This window comes from Elephantulus edwardii, unplaced genomic scaffold, assembly GCF_000299155.1.
Source record: "Elephantulus edwardii isolate Elephantulus edwardi_28Jun2011 unplaced genomic scaffold, EleEdw1.0 scaffold00056, whole genome shotgun sequence".
NCBI classification, from domain to species: domain Eukaryota; kingdom Metazoa; phylum Chordata; class Mammalia; order Macroscelidea; family Macroscelididae; genus Elephantulus; species Elephantulus edwardii.
The window spans coordinates 6,376,628-6,399,130 of record NW_006399806.1 but is presented as its reverse complement, the minus strand read 5'-3'; the positions used below and the strand labels follow the sequence as shown (position 1 = coordinate 6,399,130).

Sequence of the window (22,503 nt, the reverse complement as noted above, 5' to 3'; positions counted from 1 at the left end):
AAGGCCTTTGTCACAAATTGGAATCTTTATTATTCTGAAATAAAAGTTGTAAACATAAATCCAAACTTCAATAGTCAGTCTCAAAAGAGGTGTGGCTCAATGCCCATCACATGTAACAAGATTTCCTTTAAAAAAAAAGGAAAAAAGTACTATAAGAAGTCTTTCATAGGAATGAAAATGCACCCTTTGAATCTTCCCCCTCATCTCATTAGCTTGTATACACATCAGAATCAAAAGGTTTGCATTTTCTTCACAACAGTTCTTGTTATGATGCTTGACGGACTTTTTGCCACTCAACAAATTCATCAAGAAGAACAGGCCCTGGAAATAAAGAAAGATTTTTTTGTTAGAATGGAATGAGCTCATCTACCCAACTATAAAACTAACTACCCATCAGCTCCATGACAGAAGCTCTTCCTGCAATTTCAGGTATTTTGTTTCCAGTCTCCCTCTTCTACAGAACTGTGGTTCTTGAGCAAAGTTTCTATTTTTTTTTGTTTTCGGGGGAGAGGACATGAAGGTTAAAACCAATGGAACTTCTGGAAAAAGGATGCTAGTAGGAATGTCCATTTTAAGACTGTTTGAGGAATATTTCAATAACTCAGCAAAAAACTCATCTTTCCCTTTTTCTATCTGTCCACATTATTCTGTTATTTAAATATCAACAATCTGGAAAGTGTGTACAGGTTATATTTCTTTGGTATCATCCCATGATCCTGTGTAACCTTGTTTGGAAGACTGTAGACTTATTTTGTTAAATAAGGTCCACTGGACCTAGTGGAACACAAAACAAACATCTAATGAATATCTGATACTAAATAAACCAAGAACAATTCTAGAAAACCTATTTTATAGGCAGGGGTTCAAATTCACATACCTAAGGAAGCCAAATAAATTCTTTAAATAAGTCTAGTGGTTTTTTGGTGTGTTTTTTTAAAAAAAAAGGAAACACATTATCTCACATAAACTAAAGAAATATGCTGCCCTATTTTTTCTTTTTATTAAATTATTATTAATTTTTATGAAAATTGTTGCACTTTTCTCCCTGCCCACCCCACCCCTCCAGTACCCTTCTCTTTGAAAAGTAAAGGAAAAATCCTTTCATTGGTTTACAATTCCTGCCCCCAGGTCCACTCCCCTATGCAGCCTTCGTTCTGGACTCCTGTCATTACAATAATACCTAATCATATATCCCTTTTAATCAGTTTTCTCCCTCATCTGTTTGAATGCTGCCCTATTTTTCTTGACACATACTAAACTCTAAAAAACAAACAAAAACCACACAACAACAACAACAAAAAAACCAGCAGAGCAATCACAGTGACAAAAAACTGCACATCACATGAGCGAACTGGAAAACAATCTCACATGAGGTGGTAGTTAGTCACTACTTGACTCGTACCTCTGACTCCTGTGCAGCAACACAGATGCAGTTCTGTCAGGTTTTTCCAGACAAAACCAAAAGCTATATTTACACACACACTCTACTCTTAAATGCTGGCTTAAAAGATACAAACACACATCTACAGGTCAAGACCCCTGAGTTGCCAAGGTTTACACCAGATATTATTTTTTAAAATTTGATTCTAAGGGCTGGGTATTATATTTGTGCAGAATCAAGTTATTACAGATATGTCTTGGAGAAAGGGCAACCAGAGTGCTCCTTGGAGGCAAAGATGATAAAGTTTTGTCTCACATACTATGAGCATGTGGTTAAGAGAGGCTATTCCTTCAAAAAGGAAATGATGCTTTAAAAGGTGAAGCATTGGCAAAAAAGAGAATCAGATGAACTGACTATTACTGCAATGGGCTCAAGTTTGTCAGAAAGTATATGGATGGCACAGGATAGGACAGAATTCAGATCTGTTGGTCACAGGGTCACTATTAGTCATAATCAACTCGATGGCACCTTACAACAATTTTATTTCTTCAGCATCACAGAAATAAACCTATAATTTCAGTTTACATTTACAGGAATGTTCTTTTCCGTGTTATTCCTCTGAACATTAAAATTCAACATGGCAGTAAAAACTTAAAGTTGCAGAGAATTAATTGGGCATGTCTACTTAAAGATCTGTTTCATAGTTTTTTAGCTGTTCTAGTCAAGAGTGTGGACATTTTAATCAAAAGGTCTGAAAATACTTCACTATTTACTCAGAGGAAACTAATGGTTACTGAAGTTATCTTGAAATTTTGTACTTTTTTGACAAAAAGCACTATTTATAATATTAACTGAGCTTCTTCTATTGTATTTTGCTTTCATACTTCTAAAATCATTAACTGATTTTCTTCCAGAGGGGGAAAATAAAAAAGCCAGAAAAGGAAGCAAAGCAGGATTTTTACCTTCCAGATGCAGAAACTAGAACTTAAATTTACCTGCAATGCTGGTTACCATGAAACTGAAAATATTTATTTGATTCACCAATAAAGATTTTATAATATTGCTGAATCTAAAGCTCTCTCTTCATCACAATCATCCTTCCGCCACACTATTAAGATAGTATAAGTTAATGTTAGAAAGTTTAAACTCTTTATGCTAATGCTACACAAACAGTGATATTCATTAGATATATTTAGATATTTTATTTTCATAAAAATCATCACACCATACTCACAAGCACCATCTTCATCGTAGTTACTAAGATCTGCATGGACCGTTCTGCTGAATTCTAATACATTGTACCACTGATCTTTGTTCATGACACGATACTTTGATTGCTACAGAAAATGATAAAATAATTTCACATATAGAATAAACATTACATGAAGCCTGCAATAAGGAAATCTAGTTATAATATTGTATACGGGGTTGTCTGGTTTTCAAATATTATCTGCATGTGTTTCTAAGAATATTCTCAGTGGCATTTACATGTTGCTACCATCTTATCAAATTGTTTCCTTTTTCTTTCATTTTTTTTCCAGAATAACAATGACATCAAGGATACACAAGGGTAAAGTTCAATGTATTTCTACATAAAGCTCAAGTATACTTACACATGTATTTAACTGTAGCCACCAAGACAATAAACATAAAGATTATTTCCCACAGCAAAAGTTCGCTCTATAGCTCTCCAGAGTAAAGAATTTCTTTACATGAAATTAAATTTAATCACATTTTGAAGCTGGCATCTTTGAAGGCACTGGAAATTGTGTATAGGCTTGGGTTCAAATGCCATTTATTTAAGTGTCCTTCAGAAAATTACTAAAATAATTCATTGATGCATCTGCTAAAAGGGAATAAAATGTAACACAAAATGGTGTTAAAAAGATGGAGAAATGTTTGTCAAGTATCCTCCATGTTAACAAATATTTACAAGTCATTAATTTATTTCTCCTCAACTATTCCTCCAAGGTGAATCTTCTTACATTTAGTTAAAGTTTAATTTTTGCCTAGAGCTACTATTAAGAGGAGAAATAATAATATCCATAAAAAAAATCCACATTTATACTTACTATTCAAGCATGCATAAAATCTACACATAAAGCAATTTTCTAATACCAATGTCTAATTTACAAGTTTCATGTAAAACTACTCAAGGAAACTTTCTATGTGAACTATCAGGTATATGAAATACTACTTTCAAAGTGGAAAAATATCTACATTCCAGATATGGTGCAAATGATACATAAAGACTATAAATAGAACAAAAGCATTTGGAAAGGAAAAAAAAATCATTTTTTTACAAGCAATAGCTATAATAGGTGCTATGATAAAGATTCTGTAAGAGCAGCTTCTTAAAAGCCACATACATTTGTAAGTAATCAGCACATTTAAGTATATACTATTAGAGATAGTTGCCAGTTTTGTCAATAAATTAAAAGTTTTATTCTATTTCTTTAGGTTGAGCCAATTTAAAAAACTCAACTTGCAACTTTGTTTTCCTAGGTAGCTTTCAGTAAGAAATCCTATAAAAAAGTAATAAAATTTAGAATAGTATTTATGTGGTATTAATAATTCTCTCTTGCAAAAACTTGAGAAATTTAATTTTACATTAATTATGCCTGTGGTGCTAAAATATATAATTTGGGGAAGGAGAGGAAAAATAAAAATATGTATAGAATTTATCTATGGTATCTAACAGTAGATAGGTACACAGTGAAAATATCTAGAAAGTAATTCATTTTGACAAGCTGATGGAGAAAAAAGGACAGTTTAAAAAAATATATTTTAACTTGTTTTTCCTCAAAGGAATTTTCAATTAAAATTAAATTTGGAAAATACTATTTCAAAGTAAAAGCACATATATATACATACCTCCAGGTACTGGTAAAATACTGAAAACAGTGGCCATGTCCTTCCAAGGAGAAGAGCTAACATAGACTTAGCAGTATCAATATCAAGGCTTCTCTGATCTTTATCCTAAAGTGAATACAGAAAAGTCTCCCAAGTATGGTCTCAGGATGATTAAAAAATAATAATTACAAAACACAGAAACTTGCACCTACCCTTGCAAAATCAAAGGCATATCTGTAGATATTCTTAAAAGCTGAAATATCATTCAATTGTGAGCGCAAAAATTCAAATTTGTTCTGTAACTTTTCTGTGCAGTCACACCTTAAATAAAAATTGAACAAATTATATAATCAAAAAAATTCTAATTCTTTAGGAGTTAAAAGACACACACTGAGAAAAAAATTAATGGATTTTTGAAGTTAATTTAAGTTGAAAATTCTAGTTTACCAATTAATAAAAGCCTTCTAACTCAATCATAAATGTCGAATAAAGTAAGAATCTTTTTAAAAAGAAGTGTACACAAATATGATGACATACCAAACTAATAACTAGGAAAATGAAATTAACTAGCTTCTCTCATACACTTCTTTGAAAAGTGTTAAAACTTGTAAACACATTTGCAATTTTAAAAGTTAAAGATTTAACACAGGAAATTAATTATGTATGATATTAGCAAATGGAGTCATAAACTAAGATTTTCCATTTTAGTGTCAACTATCAGAACATCTAACAGCAAATGAGATACATAATGGAAAAGCAGGCAAACAGGTAGTTATGGGTGTTATTGCTAAAAACATTACATATAAGCTGCTAAATAGACAAAACACTCAACAATTTGTAAAGCTGTCTTAAGAGGTTTATGATTTTCACTGTTTAGCAAGGAGCAAAGCAGGGAAGGCCTCTCACAATTTGCATAAATCTCAGTCTCGAAAGTCAGCCCTCGACACAAGGGTTTGGAAGCAGAAAAAAACAAGGTAAAAACAAAAAATAGAGAAAAAAAAAAAAAAAAAAATAAATCTCAGTCTCATCTCCGGCCACTTTCCAACATCCTCAATGTGCTCCAGTTACATTTTACTTACTGTTCCCAAATCACTCTGTGCAATTCTTACATGTGTTTATTCTCAATCTTTCAGGATGTGCTAGCCTGTCAAATTGAAATGTTATAGCTTCTCCTATTCTTAAAAAATATCAAGACCTTTTTGCCATCATCTCACATTTTGCCACTATCCAGGAGAACAAGTGACATAAGTTGAAAAGGTTAGCAGTGTAAATCACCAGCAGTTCCAAAGAAGAAAGAAGAGGCAGCCTCCCCAGACTTTCAACCTCAGGAACCTGAAGGAGGGTGGGTCACTATGAGTCAGAAAAGGCTCCAAGGTTGGAGATTTGGTTTTTGAGTATGAAAGATTATCAGCTAATCAAATTAGTTGCACCATCTACTGTGATGCACAATATTCCTTTCAATTGAGTTTTAGTGTTTGTCACACTCAGCATTCACAGACTTAACTGGTGATGTTAGCATTGTGAAGACCAATAGCATGTAGTAACTGAAAAGATATAAACATTTTGGATAAGCTTCTTATGTTAATTAAACCTCGAATTTTTAAATTAAATAAAATTTGGTCATGTTATTTAGTGTCTACTCATTGCAGTTTTCTGCTATGTTTATAAAAGACTGCTTATAAATTTCTCATTTCTTAGTCTCTTTGCTAGTTTTGTTAACAAAAAATATTTCTATTTGTTCAAGATCAGCTGTAAAACCATCTGGCCTTTTCATTCAAAAAAGAAAAAGAAAATTCCCTAAATTAACAATTCAATGGCTATATAGGAACATATAAATTTTTATTTTTTTTTTACAAGTGAGTTTTTATGTTTTTCAGGAATAACTTGTTTTAAAACAGTGAGCAATTCTCTAACTACAATAAAATTGGTAAAATCCTAGTTATGATGACAAAGACAGAAGACAAAACAATTTTCATGAATAAAACAATGGCTACCACTATTGCCTCAAAAATAAAAAGTAGTAATGTAATACTGTATATGAACAACTATCTATATACAAATTTGACAACTGAGGTAAAAAGGATGCAATCCTGAAAAAACCAGAACTACCACAAAATATCTAATAGAAAAATTATGTCAATAGTTATTCTGTAAGTACAGTGAAAATTTAATTTGTAATTTTAAAATTTAAACTTAAAAAAATAATTACAAAAACAAAAAACCTTACCCTCCTTACCCTCTGATAGGTTATTCTAGAGAAGTTTAACAAATATTAAAAAAACTGAATCTTGGCCTACTGGCAAGAAGCTGTGCTACAATCCCAAACGCACACAGTTTGAATCTACCAGATGCTCTGCAGGAGAAGGAGGGGCAATCTCCTCCTGTGCCAGTCGGATTTGTTTCGACTGCACACAGCAAGTAATAAAAAAAAAAAAATAAAAAATAAAAAAAAACAACCCACAACCCCCCCAAAAGAAAAGCCCAAAAACTAAGTCTATAAGCAGCTTCAAAAATGTTAGAGGAGATAAAAAGGTCATTATTTAATAAAGGTAGTATTATCTATTTTCAAAGCAAGGAAAAAAGCAGCAGTGTCATAATCTTGTTGTTATTGTTTTTATTATACTAGTTTATTAAATTTGGATATACTATTTTCCAGAACAGATTCTTTCAATTTCCCTCTAGCACCCCACCCATCAAATTGTACAACTCCCCTCCTCCTGCACATCCTCATCCCTCTGCTTCCACCAACCCCCACTTTGGATCCTTCGGATTCATTCTTCAATAATCTTTTTATACAATATTTATCCTTGTGGAACCGAGTTAGTTCACTCAGTATAATACTCTGCAGTCCCTCCCAAGTTAGGTGGTAATTTCCAAAATCTTTGCTCCTTGAGTGCTGCGTAGTATTCCACTGTATGAATGTACTATAATTTCTCAATCCATTCATTTGTGGTTGGACATCTGGACTGTTTTCACGGTTTTGCAATGGAGACTAATGCTGCTATGAAAATTGGTGTACAAGTCTCCGTTTGTGACTCAGTTCTCATTTTCTCACAGTATATTCCAAGTAGTGGAATAGCTGGGTCATATGGAATTTCTATGTCCAATTTTTTGAGGAAGCACCAAAATGCCTTCCAGAATGGTTGTAACATTTTACAATCCCACCAACAATGTGTAAGAGTTTCTTTCTCATAACATTTACAGAATACCCCTAGGTTTCCACAAGAAGACTGATAACCCAATTACAAAATGGGCAAAAGACATGGAAAGAATTTTCACAGAGGAAGATATTCAAATCGCAAACAGACACATGAAGAAATGCTCCAAATCACTGGTAATGAGAGATGCAAATCAAAACCACAATGAAGTACCATCTCACTCCAGTAATAGTGACAAAAATTAACAAGGCTGCAAATAATAAATGTTTGAGAGGATATGGCAAAAAGGAATCCTTATACATTGCTGGTGGGATTGTAAAATGGTACACCCATTCTGGAAAGCAGTTTGGCGCTTCCTCAAAAAAACTGAACATAAAAATTCAATATAACCAAGCTATTCCTCTACATGGTATATGTTGTTGTTAAGTGCCATCAAGTCGAAGGTGACTCATAGAGACCCTATAAACAAAAGTACTCAACACTTGAGTGACTTTCATAATTTCTCCAGGTTCACAGGGTTTCTGGAGGCAAGCTATTTACGGAAGTGGATGCCACTCCTGCTTCCTCTTGGCATATACCCTGAGAAAATGAGAACTGGGGCACAAACGGAGATTTGTACACCAATGTTCGTGGCAGCATTATTCACCATCACAACAAACAGCCCAGATGTCCAACCACAAATGAATGGATTGAAAAATTATGGTACATTCACACAATGGAATACTATGCAGCATGTAGAAGCAATGATTTTGTAAATTATTACCTAACTTGGGAGGGAATGGAGAGCATTATGCTGAGTGAACTCAGTCCCACAAGGATAAATATTGTATAAAACTATTATTGTAGAATGAGTATAAGGATCCAAGAGGGATGGGAGAGGGTGGAAGCAGAGGGATAAGGATGTGCGGGGGGGGGATTAACCATGGGGTTGTACAATTTGATGGGTGGGGGAATAAGGGCATTTGAAAGAATCTGATTTCAGAAACAATGTGTCTAATTTTATAAATAAACTAGTATGAAATAAAAAAAATTTACAAACCCCTCCAAATCAAAATTTAAAAAAAAAAATCAACACAACAAAGCCACAATAAGGTACCACCTCACTCCAGTAACAGTGGCAAAGTTTAACAGGGCAGCAAGAGAGGATATGGCGAAATAGGAACTCTTACACATAGTGTCATAATCTTGGCTTCAATTCATACCAGTCCTACATAGAACAGGATGAAACACTGTCCAGTCCTCAATCTCTGCTATGCTAAAACCCATCGACCCAGTTAACCTTGTCAATCCATATTATGAGGGTTTTCTCATTTGCTGACACTCCAAAGATGAGTGGAAAAACCACTCATATTTCCAAATAGGATTCTGTTTCCAGGGATTAATTAGTCCCTCCTAACAACAGGTTCAATGTAAGATAAAGTCACTATTCTTTGATGGCATCTTACAAAACAGGTTTATTCTTTCGACCTTCAACAGTACAGTCAATATTCTTTGTCAACACCCTGATGCACATCTTTCTGGATTCCAAACCATAAAGGATCCTTTTGTTCTGTTTGAACAACTGCTTCTTAGTCTATATATACACAAGCATAAGTAAGTGTTCTAGAATACCCCTTCTGCTCAATACTATCCATAATTAATTTTGATGTATGCAAATACTTTTGCATAGTCAATAAAAATACAAGTAAACACGTTTCTGGTATTCTCTGCTTTCAGTTCTGGTATATTCTTCAGCAGCAACAATATGTCTCATTCCACAGCCTTTTTCTGAATCCAGTTTTAATTTTTAGCAGTTCCTTGTGGATGTACTTGTGGACTGATCAAGAACAATCTTCAGCTTTACTTGTACATATTAATTGATCAAAAATTCCCATACTCTGCTGCATTACCTTGGCAAATGAGTGGGGGGTGGGAGGGAATGGGCACAAACACAGCCCTCTCTAATCAGCTGGTCAGTTATCTTTTAAATTTTTTTACAAAGAAAAGTGAGTACTTAGAAGACTGCATCTGTTTAAACACTTCAATTGATATTCTGTCAATTCCTGCAGTTTCATCTGCTGCCAATGCTTTCAGTGCAGCTTGGACCTTTTTCTTTGCTACTATTGGTTCTAGACCCTATGCTTCTTCCTAAAATGGTTCAGTGCCATCCAATTCTTTCTGGCAAGGTGTCTCTGTATTCCTTCCATTTCTTTTGACCTTTTCTGCATTGCCATTCTGCACTGCCATTTCTGTATTCCTCATTCTGAGTCATGCCAAATTAGCAAATGAAGGTCCTTTGTTGGCTAAAAGCTTTACTCCATCTATGCTATTAAGAAGACTCTCTTCCCTCCAGTAACATTCTGAGTACTTTCCAACCTTAGGGTTTCATATTCTGTCCCTGGGTTCAGCTTCTTTTTATAGGGTTTTCCCATTATTTCAGAAGTGGATGGTCAGTCCTGCCTTATACCTAGTCTGTTTAAGTCTGGAAGTACTGCTCAAACATGGCCAATGGGTGACCCTGGTAGTATCTGAAATACCAGTGGCACAGCTTCTGGCATCGTAACATGCAAGCCACCATAGTATGGCAAATTGGCAGATAACTACAAACCCATCTTCCCCATAAGTACATACTAAATTATCATGAAACAGGATACAGATAAAAGCTGGATTTATTCCAGGTATGCAAAAGCGGCACAATAATTCAATATTTATTAATACATTAAAATATTATTAAACAAAAGTATCAATTGTTGCTCCTTAGAGATGAAGATAACGATACTTCATCTCTCATGCTTTGAGCATACTGTCAGGAGGTACCAGTCCTTGAATACTGACACCATGCTGGGCAAAGTAGAGTCAATGAAAGAGAGGAAGACACAACAAACTGGATTGACACAGTGACAGTAACAATGGGCTACAGTACTGCAGAGATGGTGAAGGTGGTACAAGATAAGGCAAAGTTTCAATTTATGGTTCACAGGGTTGCAATGAGTCATAGTCAACTCAATGGCATCTATCACCACCAACTGACAAAGTCATCATCCATTCCTAATAAAAGACTCTCCGAAAAATTGAAAGCTCTAGCCAGTGAGATAGATAAGAAAAAGAAAATCAAAGTCAAATGGCTCAAAGGAACAAAAAAAAAAAACACCTATTGGCAGATGAAAAAGCACAATAAATGCAAAGGTTAGATATAAAGCAAAAGTTTAGAACAAATTGTTCAACAAAGTCACATATTACAAGAAAAGTATGCAAAAATCATTTGTATTTCTAGATACTAGCATGAACAAGTTGATGCTGAAATTATACACATAATACTATTTAGAATGGCTCAAAGTTAAAGTGAACTAAATTATTTTCAATCTAATTCTGATTCTTGACTCTACAAGATACAACGTAACTTTATTAAAGCTTTCAATGGCTGCAATATTTATGGGAGCAGTCTGCCACATTCCCCTTACGCCACCCTACTCCTGCCCCCGGAACTTGCTGTGAGCTGCCAACCTTTTAGTCATCAGTTAAGTGCTTACTGCCAGCACTTCTCGAAAAAATCTGTGCAGAACTTGTATGCTGACAAGTTTACAGAAATCAGAAAATCTAAATAAAAGAAGATATATATAACATGGACTGTACACTTAAAAAGAGTAAAAATATTAATTTTCATTTATGTGTGGTTTAGCCAAAATCTTAGCAGATTTTTAAAATACAAGTAAGATTCTCCTAAAACGTATATGGAAAAGCACAGAGACCAAAATAGCTAAAGCAACATTTCAAAAGTTACAATTTGATTGCAATAAACACTGCACAGAATAATAATAATGGTAGAAAATTACGATCAATAAAACAAAATAAAGAATCTTGAAACAGATCCACACAAACCTGAATGATTCCAATTAAGGTGCAAAAGTACAACAGAATGAAAACCTTTTCAGTACACAGTGCTGCACAAAGTGGACATTCCAAAGAAATGAACCTTAACCTACATCTCATACTTGTTATTAAAGTTAACCTAAAATAATCACAGTTTAGTTACAAATGTAAAAATAAAAAGCTGCTATAAAAAACAGAAAGTCTTCAAGATGTGTTGTTTTTGTTATGTGCTGTCAAGTTGCTTGTGACTCATAGTGACCCTATGTATGATAACCGTGGAAGTGCCTCTATCCTGTGCCAATTTTGTCTCTGATATACCTACCCTCATTATCTCAGACACTGAATCAATCCATCTCATCATGGGTCTTCCTCTCTTGCACTGTCCCTCCACCCTTCCAAGCATAATGCTGCTCTCCAAGGACTGGTTTCTCCTTGCAACATGCCCAAAGTATGTCAGTCAGAGCATTAGAATCTTTGCCTCAAGGAGCAGTCTAGTATCACCCTCTTCAGGACGAACCTGTTTGTTTTCCTGGCAGTTCATGGTATATTCAACACTCTTCTCCAGCACCACAGCTCAAAAGCATCAATTCTCCTTTTATCATCCCTAGTCACTGTCCAGCTCTCTGAAGCATACCAAGTAATGGCAAAGACCATGGTCTGGATTAGGCACACCTTAGTTTCCAGACTGATGTTGTTGCTCAAGGACATATTAAAATGACCATTTTGCACTGGAATCCCAGAGATGTGCAGTTTGAATCCACCAGATGCTCTGCTGGAGAAGTAGTGACAATCTCCTCCTGTCCCAGATCCAACTTAACGGTATACACACAAAAAATAATAAAATTTATAATAAGAAAAAAAATTTACCAAAACAAAATTTGATAAACAAAAGCAAAATTTGATAAAAATTAATAAAATGGACTTCATAAAAATTAAAGTACTTTTGCTATGCTAAACACTTAAGAGGATGAAAAAGGAAGTCACTGGATTAGAGAAAACATTTGCAAACCACATTTTTTAAAAAGGGCTCATAGATATAAACAAAACTCAGGAACTTGAAAAGCTACCAAATTAGAAATATTCTACCAAAAATAACACAGAGATAGAAAAAAAAATCACATTAAAACATATTAGACATAACTATTAAGGAAATGCAAGTTAGAATTACAGTGATACATTACTATATAACCGACAGAATGCCTTAAACATAAAAAAGAAACAGTGCTGATGGTAATATAAGGCAGTGCAGTCACACTGGATAAATTTAGCAGCTCCATGACAGATGAAGATTGAGGTTGTTAACAATTACAGCATGCTCAGCTCCACACACAACACTCTTAACACCTGTAGTTAGAAAAGCAAAAGATGAAATGCATTGGGAAAAATCTGCTGCCAGGGACCTCTCCAGAGTGCTGAAAAGTAATGTCAGTCTAGAGACTAAGGTGCACCTAATCCAGGCCATGGTCTTCACAATTACTTGCTATGCGTCAGAGAGCTGGACAATGACTAAGGATGACAGAAGAAGAATCTATGCCTTTGAGTTGTGGTGCTAGAGAAGAGTCTTGAACATACCATGGACTGCTAAAAAAACAAACAGGTCTGTCTTGGAGAGCATGAAATCAACTTTTTCCTTGGAGGCTAGGATTTTGAAGCTCCATCTCCCATACTTTCAGCACGTGGCCAGGAGAGACTGGTCATTGGAGAAGGACATATTTGGAAGTATGGAGGGACAGAGGAGAGGAAGACATCGGATAAGATGGATACAGTGACTGGGGCAATGAGGGTTGGTGTGTCGGAATTAGTGACCCTGGCTTAGGACAGGGCAGGGTTCAGAGTTGCTGTATATAGGGTCGCTATTAGTTGCAGGTGACCCAACAGCAAATAACAATAAAATAAACAAACAAGTACTACATGATCCTAAAAATACTCCAAAAGTATTTATCCCAGAGACCAGAAGTTGTATTCACATACATACACACACATACACCATTATAAACAATTGCCTATAGTTGCTTTACTTGTAATAGCTGCAAACTGAAAATCACCAGATGTTCACATGCTATGAAAATGTTAAGAAATAAAAAGGAACAAGCTAATAACGTAAAAATGTAGGTGACACAGAATTATGGTAAATAACAGTAACATTCTAAAAATGACAAAGTTCTAAGATAAAAAAGAGGTTAGCACTTTTCAGAAATTAAGGAGGGGAAGACTGGAAAGGGAAGTAGGTGTGGCTATAAAAGGGTCAGGTAAAAGATATTGTGGTGACTGAAATGTATTTTATCAGTGTAGTATTGTACTTTATGTAGCATTTATTTAATTTCTTACAACTATCCTATTTAGAAAAATAAATATATTTATTTTGGGGATAATAAAAATTATCCTCAAAAATATTATCAAACATTATATTAAAAAAATGGTCTGATTTTTTTTTTGGTTTGTGCGGGGAGAAGGGTGCAACAATGAATGAATGGAATTCCAAAATCTCTGTAGATGTTCATTGAAATGAAAAATAACCCAAATTAAAAAAAAAATTATAAATAAATAAATTTAAAAAAAGGACATGTCAGTATGTTTGCATATGGTAACAAATGTGACCTAGTGAGATATAATAATATAGGAAAGAAAGCCGATTATTACTGAAGCAGCACTCCTAATTAAGTGAAAAGGTTAGGATCGTGCATATCATTAACAAGTAGAAAGGAAGAAAAGGTAGATACAAATATAGTAACTGGTGGTGACAACATGGGGAAATTCACTTCTACTTTCTCAGTAAAACAGGAAACTATTAGTTGAAAATTCAAAGTTATTGCTATTGAGTCACAATCACTGACAGCTGATCTTTCAGTAGATTTCCAAGGTTGTAAATCACAGAGGAGATTGACCATTTTGCTCCCACAGAACCACTGATGAAGTGCAACCTGGGTTAGCAGTGCAATTTCCTATGAATCTTGCCACTAGAGCTTCCTATTAATGAAACTTAAGTGGTTAATTTTACCTGGATCTACAATCAACACCCATGGATACAGCAGCCAAGAAATCACAATATACGTGTGTCACGAAAATCTACTGTAAAGGTCCTTGAAAATGTTATCCAGCCAAGGATGCCATTTTGAGAACTAAGGCATACCTGACCCAAGCTGTGGTATTTTCAATTGTCTCATATGGGAAAGCCAGACACTTAGGAAAATCAAGAACTGATGTTTCTAAATTGTGATGCTGATGAAGAATACTAACCACACCATGATAGCTAAAACAACAAACATATACTTAGAAGAAGTATAGCTAAAATGATCCTTGGATGGCAAGACTTAATAATCATATACTTTGGTCATGTCAAAAGTAGGGGTCAGTCTGATAAAAGATAAGACAACTAAACAAAGAGCAACTAAAAAAGAGAAAGTCTTTCATGGAAAATGGACTGACACTCTCCACAGCAAAGGCATCAAAGCAGCAAATATCAAGGCCCAGGATTGGATAATGTTTTGTTCTGTTATAAAGACAGTCTCTATTAAATTCTATCAAATCAGTGGCAGCTAACACGTGAAAGGTGTTAAAAAGTGAATGATAAATTATGAAAAAGTTCTTCAGCAATCCTGAGTAAATGGACAACTGGGGTGAGGGACGCTTGTAAGAACAAAAAGATTTTCTCACAATTCGCTAGACCAAGTTCAAATTCTGACTCAGCTTTTTTAGTCTATTTTGCGTCTAGCTGTTGTGCCATCAAGTCAAGTATGACTCAGAGGAACCCTATGAACAACAGATCTGAAGCCTGTCCTATGCCACTCTCACCATCTCACCATACACATGAGCCCACTGCTGCAGTCACTATGGGTTCGAGGTCTTACTCTTTTGCTGACCCTCCATCTTTCCAAGTACAATATCCGTTTCCGAGAAATAGCCTCTTCTAGCATCTAGTAGCTGCCAGCAATCCCTGGCCTTTCTGGGCCTGGAGAAGCATCTCCTCTGCATGAGTCTGATTTCATCTGCCTTGTTCCCCTGAGTGTCTCCATTTGCTTCATTTTCTTGTTTTAACTCTGACATGATTAGATTTAGAACCCAATCATCATGAGTATGACCTAGCTAGTAAAAAAAAATAAAACTATTTCCAAACAGGATCTAAAAGCATAGAGACCAGGATTTTAATACATATTTTAGGGGGATATAATTTAATCTATAATATCAACTATCCCCCAAAGTCCCCTTGTGCACACTGGCAGATTAGGCAATCATGAGTCTACTTTCTATCACTATGGAAAACTTGCATTTCCTCAAATTATATGCAACAGGAAATATATTGCACTAACTTCACTGAGTATTACTAGTTTGAGATCCATCCATGTTACTGCATGTTATCACTAGAACATCCCTTTTCACTGTACACTGACACACCATTTCATGGGTGCAAAATTTCCTTATCCTTTCATTTGTTAATAGACATTTCAAGGGATTTTACTCCCCTAGTTTTATACTATTCTAAATAAAGCAGCTATAAATATTTGTTACATCTTTGTATAGTCAGATGTTCCCAGTTTTACTGGGTTAACTCAATTCTGGGAAACGGCAAGAGTAGGAAATACTAAGTAGTGAGTGGCCAGCCTAGGACTCAGAACCTAGGAAATCTTTTTATATTCTACAACCCACAAAAAGCAAAAATCTTACTTACAAAAGGAACCCAAGTAAGCTTAAGACAGAGTATAATCTACTCATTATCATCTTACAAACTTTGGAGATTTTAACAGGAGCTATCCATTGGAGAGAGACATTCTACTTGGGAAGGTGGAGGCTCAGCTAACGAGGAAGATCCTCAACAAGATGGACTGACACAGTGGCTATGGCAAGGGGCTCAAATGTGCAAGAGATGATGAAGATGGCACAGGTTCAGATCTGTTGTTCACAGGGTCACTATGAACAATATACAAATCAACAGCACCTAACAACAATATTATCAATAACAAAGACTGAATGGACTTAGTAAAAACAGAAGTATTCCAGTCACTAATATTATGCTATTCTTTGACTTAATCTAGCCTAATACAGACTCACAAGAGTTATTGCTGCATAAGTATTTTAAAACTGGCAAGAAAAATCATTTCTCCTAAATAGAAATGTATACTTAACTAAGTATGCATGAAAAGCAAGCGTGTTTTTTTTTAATATCAGATAACATAGATTTCAAACTATATTAGCACAATAAGAGAATACTCAACATGATCCGACATCACATAGGACAGAATGAGAGGAAGTTTAAGTTACGATACTGACAACTTAAAAATTAATATACACTAATTACTAAGGGAAGCTTTTAAATTGCTATTTCATGAAACACCTGTATAATAAGGAGGCACTGTACTTTATATATCAGATCTAAAAAAATTCCTCCTAACCCTTAAGTATTATGGTGACATACCAATGTGAAATAGGAACATTTAATGACTGAGTTCCAGATTTAAGACTTGCTCTAAACTAGGTGTGTCAACCAGAGTAACATAGGTCATCTGTAGGGGTATTTGTAAATCAGGAGGTAGAGGCATTTCTTTATTTACTGGAGATCATAGAAGAACAGATGCTAAGGACAACTTGCCTATTATCCAGAAAAGCTAAATGAATGATTAACTGCACACTACACACATCACAGCACAACCATTTACCCACTCTTCCACCTCCATTAAAAATGGTGCCCTTTCTACTCTCTTCCGAAGGAAGTCAAATAACACTTCCTCTGCTCTTCCAAAAGCAAAGTTCAGGCCTTAATATGAGTATCAGAAGATAGTCAACTTAAACTTGCTGGTAAGCAACTTAGCTGGGACCAAGCTTAATGTACATTCCTTTTCAAAGGCCTATCTACCAGCATGTTATTTCACTGTTGCTCCAACTAAGTCTTGCATCCCAATAATGATGTCAAACAAAAATTCTTGGAATGTAGCCACAGATAAGTTCTACAAACTCCAATAATAGTTTACATAAAACTTGCATACAGTACCACATCTGTATCTTTACAGGGACAAGGTACACAGTTTTAAGTAGATACAAAGTATTTATGCCCTTTGCTAAATGTTTCTATGACCCTAGTTAAGCTGAAAACCTAAGCTAAAAAATCTGGTTGTTTCCCCAAACCCATAATATATGTTTTAGTCTCATAACATGTTAACTAAGACCTCCTAGCTGGTATTTTTTTTCCCCAAACCCACCTGAATTTCAGAACCATCTCAGGAACAGATTTGAGGCTTTGAACACTAATGAGCGAAGGACAGATGAGTTGTGGGAGGATATCAAGGGTATCATCCAGGAAGAATACAAACGGTCATTGCAAAGACAGAAGAGGAAGAAAAGACCAAAATGGATGTCAGAAGAGACTCTGAAAATTGCACTGGAGCGCAGAGAAGCCAAAGCACAGGGAAGAATTCAAGATACTAAAGAGTTGAATAGAAGATTTCAAAAGGCAGCACGGGATGACAAAGCAAAATATTACAATGAAATGTGCAAGGAGTTGGGAGTCAGAAAATTAAAAGGGCCGAATTCGCTCAGCATATCTTAAGCTCAAGGAACTGAAGAACAAATTCAAACCTCGAGTTGCTATAATCAAGGACACTTTCGGCAGAATGTTAAATGATCCAGGAAGTATTAAAAGAAGATGGAAAGAATATACTGAGTCACTGTATCGAAAGGAATTGGAAGACACAGAAGAATTTCATGAAACAACATATGAGCAAGAGCCTATGGTGATGAAAGAAGAAGTTCAGGCTGCTTTGAAGGAAATGGCAAAAATAAGACTCCAGGAATAGATCGTATACCAAATGACATATTTCAGTTAACAGATGCTGCCATGGACGTGCTCACCAAGTTGTGTCAAGAAATCTGGAGAACAACCACTTGGCCAACTGACTGGAAGAGATCGGTATTTGTTCCTATCCCACAGAAAGGTGACCCAACAGAATGTGGAAACTACAGAACAATCTCACTGATTTCGCAAGCAAGATTTTGCTGAAGATTATCCAAAAATGACTGGAACAGCACATCAACAGAGAACTACCAGAAGTTCAGGCTGGGTTTAGAAGGGGTCGTGGTACCAGAGATATTGTAGCTGATGTTAGATGGATCTTGGCTGAAAGCAGGGGAATACCAGAGGAATGTCTATCTGTGTTTCACTGACTATGCAATGGCATTTGAAGAATGGGAATCCCAGAACACTTGATCGTTCTAATGCGAAACTTATACTTGGACCAGGAGGCAGTTGTCAGAACAGAGCAAGGGAACACTGCATGGTTCAAAATTGGGAAGGGCGTACACCAGGGATGCATCCTATCTCCATACCTTTTCAACCTATATACAGAACAGATTATCCGGGAGCCTGGGCTCTATGAGGAGAAATGTGGGGTCAAGATTGGTGGACGATTTATCAACAACCTGCGTTATGCGGATGACACAACCCTGCTTGCTGAAACTGAAGAGGACCTGAAGCGCCTGCTGCAGAGTGTCAAGGACTGCAGCCTACAATATGGATTGAGGCTCAATGTCAAGAAGACAAAGATTCTCACCACTGGACCAATCCAATTGTCAGCATTAGGATGGATGGTGAAGAGACTGAGATTGTACACAGCATTAATTTGCTTGGCTCCATAGTCAACAGTCTTGGCACCAGCAGCCAGGAAATTAAAAGGCACATTGCCATGGGAAAGTCTGCTGTTATGGACCTCTCCAAAGTACTGAAGGGCAATGGTGTCTCTCTGGAGACTAAGGTGCGTCTGATGCAGGCCATGGTCTTCGCAATCTCTTGTTATGCATCAGAGAGTTGTACAATGACCAAGGAGGAAAGAAGGAGAATTGATGACTTTGAGCTGTGGTGCTGGAGAAGAGTATTGAGAATACCATGGACTGCTAGGAAAACAAACAGATTTGTCCTGGAAAGGGTTAAACCGGGTGGCCCCTTGGAGGCAAGGATTCTGAGGCTCCGTCTAACATACTTTGGACATGCTGTGAGGAGAGACCGGTCCTTGGAGAGGGATATCATGCTTGGGAGGGTGGAGGGACAGTACAGGAGAGGAAGGCCCTCTATGAGGTGGAATGATTCAGTGACTAGCGTAATTGGGATGGGAGTGTCAGAGACAGTGTGACTGGCACAGGACAGAGCGGAGTTTAGGGCTGTTGTACATAGGGTCGCTATGAGTCGCAAGCAACTCGACGGCACATAACAACAACAACAGTCTGGTAAGTTGTTTTTTTATATACATTATGATTTCAAGAAAGATCGGGTGGTATAGTTGTGCTATGAGACCAAAGGTGGTGCTTTTCTGAAAAATCTGGAATCTGCCAGGGGCTCCAAGGTATAAAGATGAGCAATCTCTCCAGAAACTCCAGGGTGAGTCAGCTCTAAGTCTATTCCCAATTCCATAGCAATGGGTGCCAAGTGTTAAGATTTTAACAAACCAGATTACTAACTTTGTTCAAATAAGTCCTTCCTATTCTCAAAGCTTGGCCTATAATTGCTCTTCTATGAAACATACTTCTATATCCTCAATCATCAAGGATAATCATTATAGTTCATTTCAAGTGCTATTCCCAGAAAGATTTCTATATCCATTCAGCTTAAATTATCCCATTAGCATTTTTGTTTCCAAAATATTTTTGTACTCAGACTCAAGGATTTGTCACATTACATTTGGATTTGTTGTTACAGCACTGTAATGCATTATCCACTCTATTAGCATATTAATTATATCAGGGTTAGGTTCTGGGCCTCATTGTGATCATCAGTAAGTGGCATAATACCTTATGTAATGTGTGTTTAATATTAATATATACTAAATAAAATCAGATGTGAAAGTAAATTTTATTTCTTATTAAATGAAGAGGAAACTACACAAAATAAATAATAATATGGCAAATTTTCATGTCTAGAAGTATACAAAATTGCCACTCTAGTCAACTTATACAAATTGAAACTCAAATTCTTACCAAAAAATTAAGCTAACTGCAACTATGAAAAAGTATAATCATACACTCTTAAATTAATATAAACTTATTCTGACAACAGAAACGTATTTACAGATTATACTGCCCACTCTCCTCGAACACCCTCGATGAGATGGATCAATTCAGTGATTAAGGTAGTGAGAGGAGTTGTGTCGGAGACAATAAGGTTGGCACAGGATAGAGCAGGGTTTAGGGCTCTTGTACAAAGGGTTACTATGAGTTGCAAGTGACTTGATGGCACATAATAACAACAATCCTCCAGCATCGTGTATGTTCTATCAGACTATTTTTTTTCTTTAGCAAGATCTACTAGAATTTAATAAATAACTTTAAAATCATTGAAAATTATTTTAAGACAGAGACTGTCAGATAATTAAATTCATGTTAAAGTAAAATTCTAAAAGCACAAAAAAATCTACAAAGAAAGCCTTAGTAAAAGATAATCTGAAAAGGTAAAGCTTTATATTTCATTGTTTTACTTTACAAAATTAGTAAACTAAACAATTGTAGATGTAAAATTTAAAATGAACAGATTCTTTATCTTGGTTTAAATTTCAAACTATTTTATTCCTAGAAAGCTATTAATAAGATGACTCATGGAGGAACAACATTTGACCAACTGAGGAAAGATAACTTTGTATATCACATGACATTCTTAAGGGACAAGAAACTGTTTTCTAAGCCAGCAGAATTTGCTTAATTTCAGACTTTCAATGGTATACAGTTTAAGACAAGTTTGAAAACAGGAGCGGCATCTACTTCCTAAACAACATGCATCTGGAAACTATGAACTCTGATGAACGACGATAGTTATAGAAAGGCTTCAGGCCTTTTACAGGATCACTATGAGTTGTGCTCAACTCAACAGCAATCAATAACAACAACATACAGTTCTAGGTACATACGAGGATGATAAATGAGAGAAATAAAGAGCTTCGAGGAGAATTTTAGATTTTAAATAACTGCTTTTTATTTGTATAAGTTATGTACTTTCTCTAGGGTAAATGTCCTAACAATAACTACTTCCATGAAATAGTCAATTATTTAAGAACATGGGAAATACTTTAATACATTCATGCTATATAAGACCCTTTATGAGCTTTATAAAACCCATAAATTAAGATTTTGAATTTAAAAAGATACTAGTGTTTTAATCAATAAGTATAACGTGGAAAGCAGCTATAAAGCCAAATTTTAAAATGCTAAAATATGTAAGCAAATTAATATAAAATTTAAAAATATGCTAAAATAAGCTGTAACAACTGATATTAAAAGTCTGACCTGACCTACATAAACTATTTTATATTTTTTGTATAATTCTTACATTATTCACACTTTCTCTAAAAATCTAAGTAAATGCTAGAAAACAGGACAAAGATTTTCAGAATCAACAGTTTTAACTGAGCAGTATGACACAGATGAATGAGGGAATGCAGTCTTAGTAAAATGGGATTTTAAAAGCTAATTAAACCACCTGCTGTCAAGTGGCTGAACTTTACAACAATCCCATTTGTATAAAAATTAACTTGTTTGAGATCCAAGATGGCGGCAGAGTCAGAGACAGCGTGGTGAGCTGCGGGAGCAGCGAACCACTTAAAGCAGGGCCATTATGGCCTTCCACAGACTTCGACTTATTGATAACTGAACACTTAAACAGTTGATGACTGGCCCTCAGTGAAGATCGAGGCTCAACAACAGGAATTCAAGGATTCCCAAGGAGAAATGGGTGAGTCTCGTGGCTCCCAACCCCGCCCCCTTGCAGAGCCCTCGCTGCGCCGCACAGCCACTGCAGCTCCATGAGGCTTCCAGAGCCGGAATGAATGGATTCCCTCACCCAGGATGGATGCTGGGCACCGGCCCTCTTCAAGACTGGTATAGTGAAGCCACCACACTGCCGCAAGGTGGACTTGGTCTGGAGAGAATTCTTAGAGCCAGGATGGCGGCTCTGAGGGAAGCAGGCGCCCTCCGGCCGCCCGTGCTGGGGGGCCACGTGCCTCCCGCAGGCCTCCTACACTGGGGGTGGGGGGGGCGCGCCCCACTGGCCACCTGTGTAGGAGGTGGGGGATGGGATGCATGACCACCACCTACAGGTTTGGATCTCCTTGGACAGGCCAAAGAAAACGATTACCTATGCATTGGACAGGCCAAAGATGAAGATTACCTATGCAATGGATTGCTGAAAGTCACTGTGAGTCTGATGATCTTAACAGTGGCAACATGCACAAGAGGACCGACATCCTAAATGCACCACATATTTTGTTCTGTTGAATGCTTCTGCCAAAAGATGGT

General features: G+C 36.1%; 1 protein-coding gene across 1 annotated transcript in view; it reads right to left on the bottom strand.

Moving 5' to 3' along the window:
* Positions 1 to 265: 265 nt before the first annotated feature.
* Positions 266 to 22,503, bottom strand: part of DCUN1D5 (DCN1, defective in cullin neddylation 1, domain containing 5) — a 33,057-nt gene continuing 10,819 nt past the window's right edge. The window contains exons 5-8 of the mRNA XM_006887301.1: positions 4,447 to 4,555; positions 4,256 to 4,360; positions 2,616 to 2,718; positions 266 to 321 (exon numbers count right to left, since the gene is read on the bottom strand). Of these exons, the coding sequence (XP_006887363.1) occupies positions 266 to 321; positions 2,616 to 2,718; positions 4,256 to 4,360; positions 4,447 to 4,555 (373 nt within the window). The remainder of the gene's footprint in view (positions 322 to 2,615; positions 2,719 to 4,255; positions 4,361 to 4,446; positions 4,556 to 22,503) is intronic.